This window comes from Mesocricetus auratus, unplaced genomic scaffold (assembly GCF_017639785.1).
Source record: "Mesocricetus auratus isolate SY011 unplaced genomic scaffold, BCM_Maur_2.0 Super-Scaffold_100691, whole genome shotgun sequence".
Classification (NCBI taxonomy): Eukaryota; Metazoa; Chordata; class Mammalia; order Rodentia; family Cricetidae; genus Mesocricetus; species Mesocricetus auratus.
In genome coordinates, this window is record NW_024429267.1 from 10,601,767 (window position 1) to 10,622,591 (window position 20,825).

At 37.0% G+C, this 20,825-nt stretch overlaps 1 protein-coding gene across 1 annotated transcript in view; it reads left to right on the forward strand.

The window, feature by feature from the left end:
- Adam10 (ADAM metallopeptidase domain 10) overlaps positions 1-20,825 on the forward strand; it is a 103,683-nt gene that overhangs the window by 63,447 nt on the left and 19,411 nt on the right. The window contains exons 6-9 of the mRNA XM_005075467.4: positions 2,604-2,756; positions 4,711-4,803; positions 7,776-7,959; positions 14,985-15,148. Coding sequence (XP_005075524.1) covers positions 2,604-2,756; positions 4,711-4,803; positions 7,776-7,959; positions 14,985-15,148 — 594 coding nt within the window. The remainder of the gene's footprint in view (positions 1-2,603; positions 2,757-4,710; positions 4,804-7,775; positions 7,960-14,984; positions 15,149-20,825) is intronic.

The following is a 20,825-nucleotide window of genomic DNA, read 5'->3' on the forward strand; positions in this document are numbered from 1 at the left end:
TAGCCCCACCTGTCTTCCTGCCTGTCGATGTTTTATTCATCAACCAATAAGAGAAACATGTACAGAATAACATCTCCCATCACTGTGCTGTTACCATGCCCCTAAAAAAATTTTTTTTGTTTTGTTTTACGAGACAGGGTTTCTCTGTATTGTTTTGGAGGCTGTTGGTCCAGCCCAGCCTCGAACTCACAGAGATCTGCCTGCCTCTGCCTTCCGAGTGCTGGGATTAAAGGCGTGCGCCACCACCGCCCAGCAGTGTATTTTTAAGATTCAGTTCTCTTGTGTTGTAACATTGTACTATAACTTCAAAATATCTAAAGCAGGGCCTGGGGCTGTAGCTCACTTAGTAGATACCTGTATTCCTAGTATTTGGGAGTACAGGAAAGTTGTTCTCGGCTCCATTTTGAGTTTAAGGCCAGCCTTGCTACATCAGAACTTGCCTCTGAACAGAATAATTCAACTAAAATTGACTAAACCAGATGGAGCAGTAGAAAGACCATATGACAGAGATGTCCACTTCTTATGGAATAGTTGTACAAAGAATAAAGTCCAATAAAGATATGGAAATTCTGAATTACATGATTAATAAACTTGACCGCTTAATTTATGTTAATTCTACTACTTGGAAATCTCCTTCACACTTAAGACTAAATTAATTTAAATTTTTTCCCCCAAAACATTTTCATATTGGATCATTCAGGTTTTTCTCCCAAAGTTAAAAAAAAGCTGTATATGCAGCTCTAAATGTGGCTAAGATTAGCATACCCTTTATAAATATGAACTGTATAACACAAACTTTGCATATGAAGTACTTGTTAGTCATTTTCAAGCTAAACAGGTTGGTACCACCTAGAAACCACCTAAATGAAAATCTTGAGGAAAAAGTATTAAAGGCATGGTTTCTCCAAATGTACTATTTAGGACTTTAACTTTTTAATAGTATTGATTTTTTCCTTCCTTCATGCCTGGGAATTGAATTTAGGGCTCCTTCATACTAGATAAGCACTCTAACACTGCACTATATCATTAGCCCAGTAGAATTTGTTTTTACCTATAATATGACCTCTTTTTTAAAAATGTGTATCTTTATGATATAGTCTGTAATATAGATATATAGGGAGAATAAAATGATTATTGTAGTAAAGCAAATTAACATTCACTATCTCACTGTTATTCCTTTCTTGTGGAATGTAATACAGCATTTAAAGTTTGTATAAATTAACAGGAAATTGTGAAGGGAGAAAATCTAATGTGAACATAAATTTGGAATTGTGGCTTAAAATTTAATTCAGATTCTGTGTGACTATCAAATTAGGCTTAAAATGATGTTTTTGATGTTGTAAACTTCTGAGTGTTTGAATTCAGCAGTAGTGGTAATTCATTAAAGAAATACTTCCTGCTAAATCTTTTAAGTGACAACAATATAATGAAGAGCAAACACAATGAGGTTCCTTTTCAAAAACTTACATTCTTGTGGTTGAAGTGCTAGCGATGAGTTGGGGATAGAAATTAAACAAATAATAAATGTAAGGTTGCCTTGTATAAGGAAGATTCGTGAATGGTTTTGTAAAGTGATGTAATGGGTGAACTGACAGTTTCTACATCTGAGGGAAGATACTAACTAACCAGATGGAAAGGGACATCTTAAGCATGTGCAAAGAATGGCAGGAGATAGGCAGGCTGTGTTCTGGAGAATCATAGAAGGCTTCTGTAGTAAGTCTTTAGAGAATAGGCTTTGATCATATAGGAGTCTTTTCTGGAAACAACATGGAAAAAGAAAGTGGTAAAGAGAGACTGTGATGTTCTTCTGGAATTGAAAACTTTGTCCTTGGAGTAATAGAAACTCATTGACATATAGTATGCAGGTGAATAAATACATTATGAAAACTAGTTAAAAGTCCAGAGTAGGTAGCTTTAGTTGTAATGGTAGAGCCATAAAAAATGCCTAGACTCCATAGTTATTTAGGAGTTTGATAGGACTAGGTTGTAGATGGGAACTGAAGAAGATAATAAATTACTATGTACAACTCTTGACTTACTTCACATCGAAATGAATATATCTTAAAATATACTTTGATAATGTTTAAAAATGAAGGAATTTCTTGAAAAGTTATCCATGTGGAGAATATTATGGACAAAAGTGATGTTTGCATAATTTCTAAATATTACAAAATGTGACATGTTTGTACATATTGGGTTTTGTGTGTGTGTGTGTGTGTGTGTGTGTGTGTGTGTGTGTGTGATTATTAGAGCCCTCGTTATTTCCATCTCCTCCAGTTTTACTACTTTTTGTATGTGTTAGGAATTCTCAATCTCTTTTGTTTGGGAGTTTGTCATTAACTGCAGTAGAGCATAGTTGCCCTCCTTAGCCATATAACACCAGAGTATGGCAATCCTTTTCTAGGTTTTGGTGTCCACTAGCTACCCCTCACATTTCTACCTTTCTTTCTAACTTCTGGTGGCCCCTATTTATACTAATGGTTTTAGAAATACTTGCAGTATTACATAGTCACATGATAAGAAATTGCCCAACATATGTGTTCTAAACTATAAAACTATAATTGTAAGACAAACTAATTATCAGAAATGATTTTGACATACAGGCACATCAAGAGGAGCATGCTGCTAGTATTGGTCCTGAGCTCCTGAGGAAAAAGCGCACAACTCTGGCTGAAAGAAATACTTGTCAGCTATATATCCAGACAGATCACCTGTTCTTTAAATACTATGGAACACGAGAAGCTGTGATTGCCCAGGTACTTAAAGTTACTCAGTGTGTTATGAGTTCTCCCACTGTTTAATTATATAAAAGCTAAAGAAAATACAGTTTCACCTGTGCCATGGGGAAGTCTATAAACTAAGTGTAGAGGAGATGGAACAACCAGTTTAGATTTTGGATTGCCAATCAGAAAAGAGATAACAGAAACAATTTATTGAAGTCGCTAATGACACTGAAACTTAGGCTTTTGTAATTGTTTGTTTTGTTTTGATAAAAGTGTTTTGGACTTGGTGCTGGCCTCATGCATGGTAGACAAGTATGAAACTTACCTTTGAAAACAATTCCATTTTCATTTTGAATATGAAAGAGAACAGGAATTTTTCCAATGAGAAGTGTATAATTTCTGTTTTGTATCTCATTGTACTTAGCACTTTCCAAGTAAAATTATTATTTATATTTGTCCCCTGCCTTCCTCCCCCCTGAAAACAAGGTCTTACTTTGTGGCCCAGGATAGCTTAAGTTTACTTTGTGCTGAGGCCGTCCTTGAAGTCATGGTAATCCTTCTGTGTTAGTCTTCAAAGTGTGCTGGGATTACAGGTTTATTCTACCACAACTATGGCGATGTGTATTAATCCTCATGAAAATAGAAATGTTTTGAGGGTACCCTTTAAAATGTCTTTTTATGTTGAGATGCCTAGAGAAATTTTGTTCGATGTATTTTTGACTCAAAGGCTTTGAGACTGAGAAGATGGAGGTACTGTGGTATAAATGATGATTGCATTTTGTGGTGGGAATAGACAGTGAGGGTTTTAAGAAATGTGAAAAATAGATAACTATAGTTTGGGAATAATGAAAAAATGGGGAGCAATGAGAACATTCAAAGGCAGGAAACAACTCTGAGAGGGACATGGGTATTTTTAAATATCCACAATATCTTTTGAAGAGAAAGTGCTCTTGAACATTCACTAAGGATTGGGGTCATGAAGAACAGTTACCAGAGATGGTTAGAGACAGGAAACCCCAGATAAAGAGGGAGGAGCTCCTTGAAAAGCAGGCAGTATAATCTTATCTTGAGGACGACCTGAATCTCTGTGGATGAGAGTGGAGCAGAAGCAGTGAGAAACCTGGATTAGGCATTGGGAGCCAGTGAGGTCAGGCATGTGAATCTAAGATGGGTCGTTCAGCCCTGCCTTCTTGTTCCTTAGAGTTTTTATCAGTGTAGACTGCTTTTGAAATGTTCTCATTAATGTTACTTCTTGACTATCTTTGTGCCTTCCCAACACGTTTTGAAAGCATATGTACATATTTCCACTTAAGTGGTAGCCAGGGTGCTGTTTTGTAGATGAGCTGAGAGGTTGTATGTAGAGTGGTCAGAGCCAGTGCTTAGGTGGAAAGTCAGCTAAGTAAACAAATACTTCTTGATATCTTTCATTAAATTTATTTCCTTTTAAAATTTTTTATATTCATAATATCTCCCTCCTATATATCTCATTATAGTAAACCTTTGTTAATTTATAGGGGCCTTCTCTACTTCATTTACCAGTTTATCCCTGGTCCCTTTTGGAATTTGTGCCAGTGTAGCAACAGAAGCATTATTGTCAAGAAAGGAATGCATGCCTGATACTGTTAGATTCTTATACAAAGTATTTGAGTCTTAAGGACAAATAAAGACATTCTAGGCATTAAGATGTGTAAAAAGGAGTGACATAGGACTCTGCAAGCTGGATTGATGGAGCAGTTTTTAGTAGGACTGAAGGAGAGCATTTACTGATTGATTCATTGGTTGGTTGATTGGTCAGAGCCTGGGAAAAATAAGAGTATCCACTTTCTGTCCTAACTCACTCATCTTTTCTATTCTGTTCAACATCTAGCATAAACATTTTAAAATTTAAATGTATAGTATACTTTCTGATGTTACAAGGGAAAGTTAATAATCTTGTTATATTTCAGCATTGTCCCTAAAATGTTTTGTTTTCTTTTTTAATTACTAGATATCCAGTCATGTTAAAGCAATTGATACAATTTACCAGACTACAGACTTCTCCGGAATTCGTAACATCAGTTTCATGGTGAAGCGCATAAGAGTAAGGAACTCCAGTAAAGATGTTTTAAAAAGTAATAAGGGGGCTGGAAAGATGGGTTCAACAGTTAAAAGCACTCATGCTCTTTCAAGAGGACCTGGGTTTGGTTCCCAGCACCCACATGGCAGCTTGAAAACTGCAACTCACATGTGATGTATTTACATACATGAAGGCAAAACACGTGTAAAACAAATAGAAATCTTAAAATTAAAAAAAAATTAGTAAGGACCAAGTTTACAAAGAAAGTAAATACTTGCTTTTTACTTCATCTTTATACATAACATAGTTTAAATCATATCTACTCTTGCTGCTGCTTTTCACTTTTGGTACATGTGTGCTTGCATTCATATGCATGTGCACACACGTGTGAGCGCATGTACACACATACACAAATTTGAGTTTATGATTTAAGAAACAAATCTAGGGGGCTGGGAGTGTTCAGTTGGTAAAGTACCTGCTGTGCAAGTTTGAGAACCTGAGTTTGGATCCTCCAAATCCATGTAAAAGGCAGTTGTGGCCTCATGTAATCCATAGCTCCAGTGTTGGAAGAGCAGAGATAGGCTGATCCCTGAAGCTCATTGACTAGGCTGGCTAGTCAATTTGATGAGTCCAGGTTCAGGGAGCAACTGTGTCTCAAAAAGAAATGGAGAGCATTAGAGGAAGACACTCAGTGTCAACCTCTGACCTCCACATGAACATGTATAAATACATACAAAAATCAAATCTGCAAGGCATTAATCTGTACTACAGTAGAGGTAAAACAGTATTACTTATTTTGTCTAATAAACATTGCTTGACTTTCCCACTTTTTTATTACTAGTTTTTTAAGGTTTGCCATATTCTAGGGCAGAGGAAAAATAGATATAGTTGAAGAAACACTTATTATAATCTTGAAAATTCACAGCTTACAATGTCATATATCAGGTTTTGAGAAGTTCTCTAAGAAATAAAACTGTTTCTCTCAATTGGGCTATGGAATCCTCTTTTGTAGTAGCATCATTTGAAACTCTCCAAACCTGCTGAACAGAAAGAACCACAGGGTACTAATTGTAATTTCTTGACATTTCTGTTACTCTGGCTATAACTAAAAATTGAACCTAAATTTTAGATATATTAAAAATGGGTAGTCAGTATTTAAGTATTACTGATTTAAACTAAATTAGTATCAATTACAGTTCTTTTAACTGCCATATTCTTCACTAATACATGCATATCTTCAGAGTACCAATAATTTTACTAAGCTCTACCTTTCCCCAAAAGTTGTTAGATATTCACTATTTTCTATTGTTGTATTTTATTGCTTTGGAAAATTACTGTTCCAATTTATATGCAAACAAACATTGAATCACTGGTAAATTAGTCTAAGTAAAGAATTTTCTGAATTTCTTAAAGATATGTGCGTATCTTTTAAGATTCTAAGTTTTTAACTGGATATACCTGAATTTTTAAAAATTCACCCTCTTAAAAATTTTTTACCATAAGGTTTCTTTATGTATTCATATTTTTCTTAAAAATTATTTGATAAGAACTATATATACTAGACATTTTTAGTACATATACAGTATATCTAAAAAGAGCATAGGTGTTTCTTACTTTCAAAGGTAGTATAATTAGATCTTGTATTGGCTTAAGATGCAATATAATTTACATTATGAGTCACTCATAATCAATAGAAATCCCTAAATGTGCAAGTAAATGTGAAAAGTGGTATGAGTATTAGGTTTACTGACAAAGCAATAAAATGAAACATAATAGAAAGTAATGAATATCCAGCAACTTTGTGGGAAAGGTAGAGTTTAGTAAAATGATTGATACTCAAGACGTGTGTATGTCAGTAAGAATATGGCAGCTTGAAAGATCATAACTAAGATTATCATTTTGTTTTAAATCTGTAGTACGTAAATGTTAACTACTCGTTTTTAATATAGCTGGCTAAAATTTAGATGCAGTTTTTAGTTATAGTTAGTATAATAAAAAGGTTAGAAAATTATTTTCATATAAAGTAGATAAAGGTACTTTTACGCCTTCATGCATGGGTTGTTATATACTTGCTTGACTTGAGATAGTTTTGTATTAAATGACTATAACCAAATGTGTACAGTTAATTGTTACTTAGACCAGAAGTCCTAAAGTGTGCCCTTAGATCAATGTTCACACTGGTGTTTCATCCTGACTCTCCTCTCCGTTTATGGGATGTGGATCCTAAGAATCTACAATTCTCACTGTATCAGTTATATCTGGTCTTTCATATTGACTAAGTTTGCCTTCTAGAAAAACATTTACTTTCATATCTATCTTTTATAAGATCTGTTACCCAGTTTGGGGTGTGATTTCCTAGGAAAGCAAACTGTTCCAGGGCTTAAGAGGATAGGTGAGCATTTGTGGAAGAAGCAAGGTTGATACTTGAAAGTGTTGTTTAGTAAATAAAGGTCTGGTGTTGATTGTTCTTCAGATTAGGAAGAAGGGACTGTGGAGGAGAGCAGTAGCTAAGTATCAGATAAAAGATCTGTAGGACCAGTTTAAAACATTAAGAGGAGTGGAAAGAATTCAAAATTCTTATGTACATCCTAAGAAAACAATGAATTAAAAAATTAGTTGGGTTTAACTCATGTGCAAGAAGAATGATGAGGTTTTGTATCTTTATACTCATCCCATTTGTAGAGCTCCCATAAAGAGACCTGCTTAGACAGTTGAGTTTGAGAAACCAACTTGGAGAGGTACAGTGTCTTCTCTCCATGGCTTCTGTTCAGGGATTTGACAGATCCCTACTGAGAAATTTAATGTCTTCAATTTCATTTTCGCTGCCCTTTTTCCTTTTGTTCTTTTTGTTTGTGTGCTTATGTTTTCTGTAGCCAGTTGAGGACTGTGAGCAGTTCTCTAGAACCCACAAGAATGTTGTCCAGGCCTATGTGGGAAGAGATAGGTAGAAAACAGCTAGCAGTAATTACTTATTTAAATTATTGTTTTGATTTTAGATCAATACAACTTCTGATGAAAAGGACCCTACAAATCCTTTCCGTTTCCCAAATATTGGTGTGGAGAAGTTCCTGGAGTTGAATTCTGAGCAGAATCATGATGACTACTGCTTGGCCTATGTCTTCACAGACCGGGATTTTGATGATGGAGTTCTTGGTCTGGCATGGGTTGGAGCACCCTCAGGTAGATTGTGTAATAATGTCTTAATACTTGGAAGAAAAAGCAACTTTGGGGGAAAATTAGGTTTTAGTAAGTGTAGGAGGAAACAGTGCCTGTACAAAACTATAATTTACATATCCTGTGTTAAGACCAGATGCACAAAAATGCAAATGTCAAAATAGATGAAGCAATTTTTTATTTTGAAAGGAATATAATAAGAGTTGACCTTGTGGTGTACACATCTGTAATCTCAGTTCTCAGGCTGAGTCAGAGGCTTGGGAAGGTAAGTTCAAAGCCATCCTGGACTACAAAGGGAGACCTTGTCTGAACTAAAGAAAAGCGGACCTTTAATCCTAGCACCTGGGAGGCAGAGGCAGGTGGATCTCTGTGAGTTTGAGGCCAGCCTGGTCTACAGAGGGAGTTCCAGGACAGCCTCCAAAACAATGCAGAGAAACCCTGTCTCGAAGAAAAAGAGAGAGAGAGAGAGAAATACAGGAAGTGCCCTGGTTTTGGGATTTCTAGAAGCTGACACAATTTTGTGGGAAGAAGTAGTACTTGTGTTACTTTAAAAAGGAAACCTACATTTTCCCACAAAAGCTAAATGCTACTAAATTCCCCTGGTTCTTGGAATAGGGCCTGAAAGTCAAAAGGGAAAAACTATGCTTTTACTTTGTCAAAAGGAAAACAAAACAATATAAAACTTAGAATCTTTTCTGTTCTGCAGTGAGAGAAAGAACAGCAAAACTCAGGTCAAAAGCAGCAGGTAGAAAGAAAGAAAACATATTTTCATTTTCTCTGGTCTTTATTTTAACAGTAGAGATGTACTGCCTGAAAGGCAATCTAGGCAGTAGGCCACATGTCACATACAGCTTTGTTAGTATCATCCATGGTCACTATGGAGATGGGCGTCCTTCATTGATAAGGTTGAGCTAAGTAGTCCCCATCCCATTACAGTGGGTTTGAGGGAGCTGTTGACAAATTCAGATGTACTCACTGGAAGATGGGTAGAAAGAACCTCAGATTTTTTGGATATGAAGCCATAAACCAGTGATTTCTCCTCCCCCCTTCTTTCCTTTCCCCTTTCTTTTCCCTTCCCTTCCCTTCCCTTCCCTTCCCTTCCCTTCCCTTCCCTTCCCTTCCCTTCCCTTCCCTTCCCTTCCCTTCCCTTCCCCCTTATTTCCCCTCCCCCCTTTTCCCTTTCCCTTTCTGTTTTATGGTTTTTCAAGACAGGGTTTCACAGTATAACCCTGGCTGTCCTGGAACTCACTCTGTAGACCAGGCTAGCCTTAAACTCACAAAGATTGGCTTGCCTCTGCCTCCTGAGTGCTGGGGTTAAAGGCATGAGCCACCAGCACCCAGCTAATTTCTCTTTCTGATGCTTCATTTCTATTTAAAAATGGACCCTTCTTTACCTGGCATAAAGCACATTTTTCTCATTCTTTAGTTTAATCTATGATTTATTTTGTGTGTTTTATATTCTTAGGTAGTGTGTTTTATTTTGTATTTCTTGTTCTTCTTAAAGAAGCCAACAATAAATACCCTTATTTGTATTTTCAGTGTTTTTTTTCATGTTGTAAAATATGCTTGATTCATGTATTACTAAGGTACAAACTGTGTCATGGACTGCTTATTCCACTGTAGTATTGTTTTAGTTTTTGTCTATTAGTAGTCCTCTTCATGTACCATGCATTGTGATAAGTTGTTCAGCTCTCTCTTTCCCAGGATGTTTCAGGTTTTATAAATCCTATTCTCTTTTTCCCCTCAAATAGCTACAACAATTTTTAAAACAAAATTAATGATTCCTTTTTTTTTCTATTAGTAGGAATTGTAAAAAGTTTGGATATTTATTTGGATTTTCTTTGATTATTTTCTAGATAGTTCTCATCCTGTGAACTATAGCTAGCTGTGCTTACCTTACCCAGGACCATTGAGAAATGTTATGGTTCATAAGTTCCACCTATGGTCCTTTGAATCAGGAGCTCTTAATAATAGTTTCAGCTGTGTTTGTTTGAACAAGCCTTCCAGATAACACTGCTGCGCACTAAAGTGTGAGAGTGAGAACCACCAAACTATTTTACCTCTAAAACTCATTCACCAAATACTTCCAGAACAAACAAGAAGATTGTTTCAGACTGGGACCCTGCTACCATTTTGCATTTTCATTTACAGACTGTTAGTTATTAAGAATGCCTGTAATCCTGACAGAAACATGAGTTCAAGGCCAGTCTTCACTACCTAGTAAGACCTTGTCTCCAAAAGAAAGGAATGGGGGAGTAGGTGGATACAACAGGAACTTGATCAACTTTCTTGAAATCTTTAGATATGTATCTTTTGCATATATAACTGCTTAATTTCCTTTTAAACAACACTTTTTAGAGTTGCAGAAAAACGAAGCAGATGTTATTGTGAGCATTCCACCTCCACCCTCACAGTGGTTTTGAAGAGAGCTGTTTGGCTGGGTTATAGGATGCCCTATACTGATGTCAGATGATGATTTTCTTATGATTAGATGTGGTGTGGGCTTAGGGATGCTTATTATTTATGTCTGGATTTCTGGATATTTGGACCATCACTTTGTGATGCTATTCATTTTGTTAACACGACATTAGGTAGAGTGTTTTCGTTTATTTGTGTTTGTTCTTTCTTTGTTTGTTTTTTGAGACAGGGTTTCTCTGTGGCTTTGGAGGCTGTTCCTGGAACTAGCTCTTGTAGACCAGGCTGGTCTCGAACTCACAGAGATCCGCCTGCCTCTGCCTCCCGAGTGCTGGGATTAAAGGCGTGCGCCACCACCACTTGGCTAGGTAATGTGTTTTTATTGTTAGATTCTTTGTGTGGTTGAAGCATGACTCTTATCTTTGCCTATTGTGTGTAACCATAGAAGATTATTCCCCCCCCCCAACCTTTATTCTCAGTTTTTTCTCCCGTCTCTGCTCTTATTCCTTCGGTGTTAATAACCTTTCCCCTTTATTTCAGGTGTGAGATGCCTTCTAACTTAATTATTAAATCCCCAACTCTGGGTCTTAGGAGACTTTTTTGCAAAAGTGCTTAAAGAGAGGATAGGCAGAGAGATTGGAGGCCAGAGTGGGAGAAGGAAGGAGAGACTTTCCTCTTTTGACTCAGTTGCCTTAATACAGGTTTCCTGCCTTGAAATAACACTGAACGGTTTTGTCCTCAGTAACTGAACTAATTTTGAGTTTGATAGACACTTTATTTTACAAGTAATGTTGCATATATAATCTACTTGATTATCCCAGAATAATGGTTCTTGCTTCCCAGTAGAGGTTACATTTTACTGACTCCCATTTCCTTCTTTTTTAAGAGAGGAAGCTGGACACTGAACTTTGCCATACTTCAGCATTCACATGTGGAGTAATTGTTAGGGCTCTGTGGGAAAAGTAATGGGCACTAAGGCCCTGGACTCTTGCCTGCTTTTTTTTCCCTTTATACATTTTAGTAAATTACTTTGTGTAAGATTAATTTATATTGTAATTTATTTTCTTTCCTTCCTTTAGGCTCCATCTTTTTGTTTATGTCTTGATTGTGTTTGCTGTTATCTTATTATTTTTAGATAATGTTTTATAGCTGACTTACTGAGATTATTGTCTATTAATATTTCTTATTCTTTCATTTTTATTTGGTCTAATCTTTGTTAATTTTTATCCTGTTGTTTAATTTGCCCTAAATTTAATTCATTAAATTTTTAAGTTATTTCACTATTCAAAAACATGATAGTAGAGAAGATGTTATGTTATGGTTAATTATCACAGAATATGTATGTAGATTATGAGCTGTAGTCCTCTTTGCTGACCCTATTGATGCAGGAAAATGAGGGTTGAAATATATTAATAGCAAGTTTCTTGTCTTTAAGTCTTTTGTTGTTTTTTAAATAATCTCTTCTTTTTCTTTTGTGCTGGAACCAGGATATCATGTACTGTGCTTCTTCTTACTTAAGGCTTTCTTGTAGTTGAGTGCTGCTTTAGCTGTCTTTGATCAAAAGACCAGTATTTTCCCAGTGAATTGAGTTGACTTGGAGATTCCCTATTAAAATTATGCCTTTAGTGAAGCCTAAAGGAGAAAGATGTACAGGGATGTGGCTCAATGGCAGAGTACTGGCTTAGCATGTAGAAGGCCTAGGGTTTGATCTGCAGTCTAAAACTTAAGAAAGATTACTATACAGTTTTCTTCAGGGTTAAACAGATAGCCTGTTATCATTTGATACAATGGTTTTGTAATAAAATGTTATTTTGAGATGGAGGCCTCATTGTACATAGGCTGAGCTTGAATTTGTGTTGAACTTGGGACCTTCTTGTTGCAGGTTCCCAAGCATTATTGCTAGGATTACAAGAAAAGTCTTTTAAGTTAGATAGCTATCACCTTCATTCTGTTGCATTTCATTTGCTGAACCTCTTTAACACACTCTGATATATTTTTCTCTGGCTTGTTCAGGTACGTTCTGTCCTATATTAACCTGGATCAGTAATATCAGTTAAGTGAACATAGATGTAGCTTGCTCACGTTACTTACTGTTTTTGACTTGAATAAAAAACATTTCACTGTTTTCATTTTATTCATATTTTATTTCTCTGTGATGACTCTGCAGCCAAATCCTACATAATGTAAAGTAGTTACTAAGCTTGAGTTATGTCAACTTCTTGAGATGTTGTGTCTCTCATAAGATTTTCTGGTATGTCAAAACTAGTTGCAGTATTTGAAACTAGTTTAATTACTTAATAAGTTAATAACTTATAATTTATAAAATAAGATTTAATATTTTATTTTTTCCTGTGTGATTTGAGTTGCTCCAATGTATGCTATTAGTCTATAATTATACTAAACTCAAGACTTAGAGCTGTTATTTAGGAGGTTAAGCAGTATATAAATCACAGAGACTATAAGAAGAGAATTCTCACTTATATGTGATCTTGCCTTAAGTTAGTTAGACCTGAAAAATACATAAATATGTTGGTTTTTTTTAAATGGCCCTATTTATTCTCTTTTGTTTTTAATTGTTGTTCAGTGTGGAGTCTTCTGTGCCTGGTTCAAGTTTGACAGGAGTTATTTTGGACTAGTTTCACATGGCAAGTCTTCACCAAGGCAGGGCATTAATTTGCTACTTGCTCAAAGTTAATATGTGGTGTATAATTGTTCCAGAGTACTTACTCATAGATTTAATTTCCTAGTTGCTAGACTGATGTAGCCTTCAGAAAAAGAACAGAAAAGATCAAATATTCATAAATTGCTTCCTGTTTCCTCTGTTTTCTATACAGGAAAGGGTGTATATAGAGGCCATCGTGAAGGTTGTCAGTGCATTATGGGCTAACTCTTCACTTAGTCTTCACTTTCCTTTTCTATGAAATGCGTTATGATTTCAGTTTGCTAAACCATAACAGTTTTTCAAATTTGTTTGTTGCCATATATTTAATTGGAATAAAGCATAAGTTGTTTTTGTAGGGCATGGGGACAAAACAAGGTCTTACCAGGCTAGTTTTGAATTTACGAGTTTTTTGCTCCAGTTTCTTGAATGCTAATATTACAGGTGTTCTACTATGCCTGGCTCTAATCATGCCATTTTTTCCCTCCTTTTTTAAAAATTTAAATTAGAAACAAGCTTGTTTTACATGTCAATCCCAGTTCCCTCTTCCTCCCCTCCTCCTCTGCCCCCCACCAATCCCCTATTCCATTCTTGCAGTTCTGTTTCCAGTTGCCTTCTATTAAAGGTTTTATCAGGAATTTAAAACATTAGACTTTTTTTTTTTTTCCAGACAGGGTTTCTCTGTATTGTTTTGGAGGCTGTCCTAGAACTCGCTCTGTAGACCAGGCTGGCCTCAAACTCACAGAAACCCGCCTCTCTCTGCCTCCCGAGTGCTGGGATTAAAGGCGTGTGCCACCAACGCCTGGCAACATCAGAGTTTTTAAATGGTTTAGTAAAATGGTTGTGTCCTAGCATTTTGAAACTAAAATGAAATAATTTGATTATCAGAATATCTTAACCTACTTGATTTTGTCTTTTAAAATAACAGAGAGAGAGAAAGGGGGTGGGGGAGGAGATGGCTCAGTGTTTAAGAGTGCTTACTAGCCTGGCCTAGAAGAGCTAGTTCCAGGACAACCTCCAAAGCCACAGAGAAACCCTGTCTTGAAAAACAAAGAAAATGAAAACCAAACAAAAAAATTGAAAATGAATTCAAGACACATTACAAAATCATAATTCAGTTTATTTGAAAAAACGATTCCCAGCTGAAGAGTTGTGTGACTAGTACAGTAAACTTCTAGCAAACCAGATATGCATATTCTTCCATATTTACTTTCTTTCTTCCCACCTTCTCTCCACCCTTCTTTCGTCTATTTCTTAAATTCATGTCACCTAGTTGGTGTTTCTCCAAGAGAACACATGACAGATGCATGGCATCAAAGAACTGCTACCACATGCTAAAGGCTTGCCACTGTTTGTGGAAGTGGCTTTTGCAGAATGTACTTGAGAATATTTTAACTTTAATTTATAAATTTTCCTTTTAAAGGATGAAGAGGTATAAGCTTTGATTCAGTATAAATGTGGACTTATTCAAATTTAAAGAAAGTAGAAATGTTTTGCTATATTATTGGCAGCAAAAAATTGAGAACTTTTTGATGCTGAAAAACATGTAAGGATTGTGTACTCAATCCTGGGGTTCCTTTGCAGATACCATTATCATTTTATTTTAAATGATATTTTTAAATCTTAGACTATGGGAACTTTGGAGTATTTGAGTCACTTAGGTACCACTTGTATTTTTTTTTTTTTTTTTTTTTGGTTTTATGAGACAGGGTTTCTCTGTATTGTTTTGGAGGCTGTCGGTCCAGCCTGGCCTCGAACTCACAGAGATCCGCCTGCCTCTGCCTCCCGAGTGCTGGGATTAAAGGTGTGCGCCGCCACCACCCGGGACCACTTGTATTTTAAATTGGAAAATATAAATGTTTTAACTCCATATAATGATTTCATTTATTATTTACCTATTTTTTGGAGGGGATAGATAACTAATTTAGTCTTTTTATTTTCTAAAAATCTGAATTAGGAAGCTCTGGAGGAATATGTGAGAAAAGCAAGTTATATTCAGATGGCAAGAAGAAGTCTTTGAATACTGGCATTATTACTGTTCAGAACTATGGCTCTCATGTACCTCCCAAAGTCTCTCATATTACTTTTGCTCATGAAGTTGGACATAATTTTGGATCTCCAGTAAGTATTGCCTAATTATTAAAAATTTAAAAAGTGATTAGTTTGACTTTTATCTCCAGTGATGTAATGTACAAATGAATGTTTAGTGTTAATATGCCAGAACAGAGTGGTGTAATTAACTATATTGAAAATAAGAAGTCTGTGAAAGCACAGAATTTTTTCTGGCTTCTTTGTGTGAGGGGAGCTTTGAGATAGGGTCTCATGTAGCCTAGAAAGTCTTGAATTCCTGATCCTCCTGTCCCTGCTTCCCAAGTTCTGTGAATATAGGCATGCTCCAACCATGCCTGGCTCAGTCTGGCTTATTCAGACAGAAGGTTATCTATGTATATTTTCTGGTTCTGAAACGGTCACCAATGTAATACACTTAAATTTCTTTGGAATGAGTCTCCTTTTAGTAATCTAGTAAATTGCATTGATGGCCTTTTAGCTTTGTTTCTATTAAAGTAATATTGTGATTTACTTGATTATATTTTTCTGTTGTAGAAATAGATTGATACTTTACATTTTCTTATGATAAATTTCTATACTCAGAGCTTTCCTTTTCAGCTAGTCTGACTGGTTGACCTGTAAACCCATGGGATTTGTCTAACTGCCAGCATATTGCCTTGTCAACTTTGATGTGGATTCTGGGGAATCTAAACTCATGTCTGCATACTTGGCTGGCACTTTGCTTGCTGAGTCACATCTCCCCAGTTTCTCTCACTTCTCATCTTAATCTTTATCTGATAGTCAGTAAGTTGCTTTTAGTAAATTAACATTATTGCATATTTTATGAATTGTTTAATAGATAATTTGGTTCTTGTTCCTTGTCTGCTTTGTTAATCTTTTCCTATCTTACTTGACTATTTTGATGACTTTACCATGCTTAACCACACCTTCTTTGTGCATGTTGTTAATTCTGCTATATATATACATGGTAGATACTTACTAAGTATTTATTGAGTGATTTATAGATGAGCTGGAACCGTAAACTCCCAAGCCTGTCCACCTTGACATCTCTCTCTGAAATCTTTCTGCCCACTTCCTTCCTGCTATGTCTCTGTGCCACATAATGTTACTTTCTCCAGGTGGTTTACATTATTCTTTTTTAAAAGTTTTTTTAGTATATAAATTTTATTTAAATTAGAAACAATCTTATTTTTCATATCAATCCCAGTTCCCTCTCCCTCCCATCCTCCCATGCCCCCCAACAGCCTCCCCCATCCTATCCTCCATCTACTCCCCAGGGAGGAAGGATAATGCCTTCCATGAGGGATCATCAAAATCTGTCAAGTCATTTGGGGCAGGGCCTAGGCCCTCCCCCATCTATCTAGACTAAGAGAGTATCCCTCCATGGAGAATGGACTCCTGAAGTCCATTCGTGCACTAGGGATACACCAAGGTTCCACTGCCAGAAGCCCCATAGACTGCCTTGTGCTCCCAACTGACACCCATGTTCAGGGGGCCTGGTTTGGTCTTATCTTGGTTTCCCAGCTATCAGACTGGGGTCTATGAGTTCCTACTTGCTCAGGTCAGCTGTTTCTGTGGGTTTTCCCAGCATGTTCTTGACCCCTTTGTTGTCACTCCTCCCTCTCTGAAACCTGATTCCAGGAGTTTGGCTCAGTGCTTGTCTGTGGATCTCTGCTTCTGCTTCTATCAGCTGCTGGATGAAGGCTCTAGGATGGCATTTAAGGTAGTCATCATTCTCATTATAGGGAATGGACATATAAGGTAGCCTCTCCACTATTGTTCAGGGTCCTAGTTGGGGTCATCCTTTTGGATCTCTGTACAATTCATTCCCTAGTGCCAGATTTCTCTTTAAACCTATAGTGGCTCCCTGTATTTGATATGTCTCTTTTCTTGCTTTCCTCTATTCCTCTCCCCACTCAGTCTTCCTGATCCCTAATATTCTCCTCCCCCTCTTCGTCTCCCCTCCTTTTTCTCCTACCTCCCTCCCCCATGCTCCCCATTTGTTCAGGGGCTCTTGTCCCTGTGTACTTCACTGGGACACCATGAATGTCTCTCTTATGGTCCTCCTTGTTTCCTAGCTTCTCTGGAGGTGTGGACTGTAGGCTGGTAATCCTTTTCGCTATGTCTAGAATCCATATATGATTGAGTATATATCATGTTTGTCTTTCTGGTTTACATTATTCTTTATGTTCACTTTCCTAATTCAAATGTTTATTGTATGCTTGTAAACTGCTTTGTAAGCTTTGTTGTGGAGAGCTGTAATCACAAATGACAAAGGTCCTTATGATAAGTCAGTTTTTACCAGAGTGGTCTTTGTGCAAATCTGGCTCTAATCAATCCACTCTGACTTTGCTCCTGCTGTGTGATACTGCTGATAAGGTTTCCTCATCCTGTATTTAGGCCTTAACATAATTCAATTCAAAGTATATATTCTCTGTCATCTCATCTCACCTTTCAAATTCCATCAATCTCCTGCTTCAGCCTACCTTACCTTGAAATCTTTTTTAAAAATTATTTTTTTTGTTTTTATTTAAATTAGAAATATGCATGCTTCAAATGTCAATCCCAGCTGCCCTCCCCTTGTCCCTCCACCAACCTCCCCTTGCTCCCAGCCCAATCCCCACATCATTCCCCTGGTAGGGTGAGGCCCTCCTTGGGGGGATCTCCAGAGTCTGTCATTTCATCCAGGGCAGGACTGTGTCCAGGCTGAGAGAGCATCCCTCCATGTGGAATGGGCTCCCAAAGTTCATTTGTATGCTATGGTAAACATTAATCTACTACCGAAGGCCCCAGAGATTTCTGAGGCCTCCTTACTCACACTACTCTTAGCCATCAGTCTGGGGTTCAAGAGCTCTCCCTTGTCCAGTCAGTTGTCTTTGTGGGTTTCACCAGCACAGTTTTGACCCCTTTGCTCATTACTCCTTCATCTCTGTCACTGGGTTCCAGGGGATCAGTTCAGTGTTTAGCTGTTAGTATCTGTCTCTGCTTCCATCAGTCACTGGATGAAGGTTCTAAGATGTCATATAAGATAGTCATCAACTTTATCATCAAGTAGGGGCTATTAATGTAGTCTCTCCGCTATTACTTAGTTTTCCAGTTGATATTATCCTTGTTAGATCTCTGGAAATCTAACTAGTGTCAGCTCTCTCTTCAAAGCTATAATGACTCCAACTATTATGGTATCTCTCATCCTGGTCTCCTCTATTCTTACCCGACTCAACCTTTCTGTATTTTGTCTGCATGTATGTCTGTGTACCACAAAAGTGTCAGAACCCTTGGAACTGGAGTTTACAGATGATTGTAAGCTACTATGTGGGTACTGAAAACTGAATCCAGGTCTTCTGCAAGAGCAGCAAGTGCTTTTAACTGCTACCATGACATGCTCTGCAGATATTTAAAAACTTAGACTCTTCAGTGCTTATCTTACACTGGTACGGTGAGACATAGATAACCATTATATACATGGTAGAATGCAAAGTCAGGAGATAGACCAAACTGTCAATAGTTGTGGGCAGTAGATTATAATTAGTTTCTTATATATTCTTAAATCTTTTTCTGGATTTTCTATGAATATTTGCTCCTTCCTTCCTTCCTTCCTTCCTTCCTTCCTTCCTTCCTTCCTTCCTTTCTTTCTTTCTTTCTTTCTTTCTTTCTTTCTTTCTTTCTTTCTTTCTTTCTTTCTTTCTTTCTTTCTTGCCACTCTCTTCCTCTGTTTCTTCTTCTATTTTAATACAGGATAGCCTAGGCAGACCTCAAACCTGTGATCTCTCTGCCTCAACCTCTTCAATGCTGGGATTGCAATCTTTTCCACAAAATGTATCTTATGAACTTACTAAGTATTTTTTTGTTGTTTTCTTTTTTAACTGAAGTTGTAGTATACAATTTTAATTTTAACTCTGAATCTTTTTGACTTCCAGTCAAGGGAGTCTTTTGTGTATATGTGTGTGTCAGGGGAATGGGGAGATCTTTGTTTGTTTGTTTGTGTGTGGTTTTTTTTTTTTACTTCTTTGTTGCTAGTTTTGTTCCTGTATCTGAAGTGGCAAATAGTAAGCATCCTTGTTTTCAGTCTGTTACTCCTTCTATAGCCATTGGTGAGATCTGTTACACTACAGGTGTAAGACTAGGTGGGTAGGTCATAATTTGCTGTTTTTAAGATTGTAACTCTTGCAAAGTTTCATCTGAATAGGTTTGAATATTTTAGTACTTTGATGTAGAACTGGGTACTCTAATATTTACTGCCTTGAAAGGTAGCAAGTGATTCTATAATCACATTAATAGCTATGCAGTTCTGGAAATTTTTTTTCTGTTTTCTACATTTGAATGATGAAACTCTCGCTAGTACCATACTTAATCAGAAACCAAATTGAATTGTAAGGAGCAGAAACATGAAGGAAGGTAGTACTGTGTACAGAACAAGTAGTTGCTAGAGGCTGAATCTGGGCTCAGGAGAAAAGCAGGGCAGTATCAGGAAGAGTAAGATGTGAAAAGAGGTCTCTGATGAGGAAATATAAAATCAAAGTGACTTGGTATTTATTATTTGTCTGTAGAGAGTGGGGTTGTTGGGTATTCAAACCAAGATTCAGTTAATTACAACTGCCATTTTAGCACCTCACATTTTGCCTCATGCAATGATAAGGACCTTAATTACTTGAGGACCTTGTATGTGAGGTTTGTTTCAGATGTATGAGTGTGTATATTGAGGGTATTGTGTGTGTGTGTGTACGTGTGTATGAACATTTGTGTGTACATGCAGAAGTCAGAGGAAGATGGTGAGTGTCTTCCTCAGTCACTTTTTGTGTTAGTGCCTTGACACAGGCTCTCTGAACTAGAAGCTTGCCATCTGGGCTAGACTGGTTATCTAATGAACTCCTGGTATCTGTTTCTGTATTTCAGCAATGGGGTTGTTACAGATAAACATGGCCATGTCTGGGTTTTAATTTTTAAAATTGTTATTATATTTTCTCTTTCTCTCTCGCTCTCTCTCTCTCTCTCTCGCTCTCTCTCTCTCTCTCTCGCTCTGTGTGTGTGTGTGTGTGTGTGTGTGTGTGTTCACTTGTGTGTCATATCATGTTAGTAGAGGTCAGAGGACATCTACTTGCATTTGGGTCCTGAGGATCAAATTTAAGTTGCCAAGCTTGATAATAAGCTCCTTTGTCCCCTGAGCCATCTCACTGGTCCTGTGCCTGGCTTTTTTATGTGGGTCCTGAGATTTGTACAGAGGTTCTCTTGCACTCACAACAAGTGCTCTTTCCTACCGAAGCATCTACCAAATCCTGGGCTTGCTATTTTAGTGCACATGACCAGGAAAGCAGGTGCTGCTGGGATCTGCTGCTTCAATCAGGCAGCTCTTCTGATGCCTCTGATACCTAGGTAAATTACTGCAATGAAAACTACTTCTGTGCATGTGCTCATGCACAAAACTGTCTCCTCTTTATTCTAGGAAGTGGTGTTTTGATCTCATGCCTTGAGTTTTGTTAATTTCATTTAAAAGTAAAACTTGTGTTTCTGTCTCTAGTCAGCATTTTACTCAGCTGCCTTTTGCACTGACTCATAAGGAAGCTGCCACTGCCTTAAGTCTTACTTTCTGTCTTCCCCAGTACTGGTCTTGGGTTTTAGCATGTAATTTACCATATATTTTAGTGAATGCTAAGCAATCCATATTATTACTGCCAGCCTTAAAAGCATATTTTCAATAGTCTTTATGATGGTGTATGCTCAGTTCTAGTCC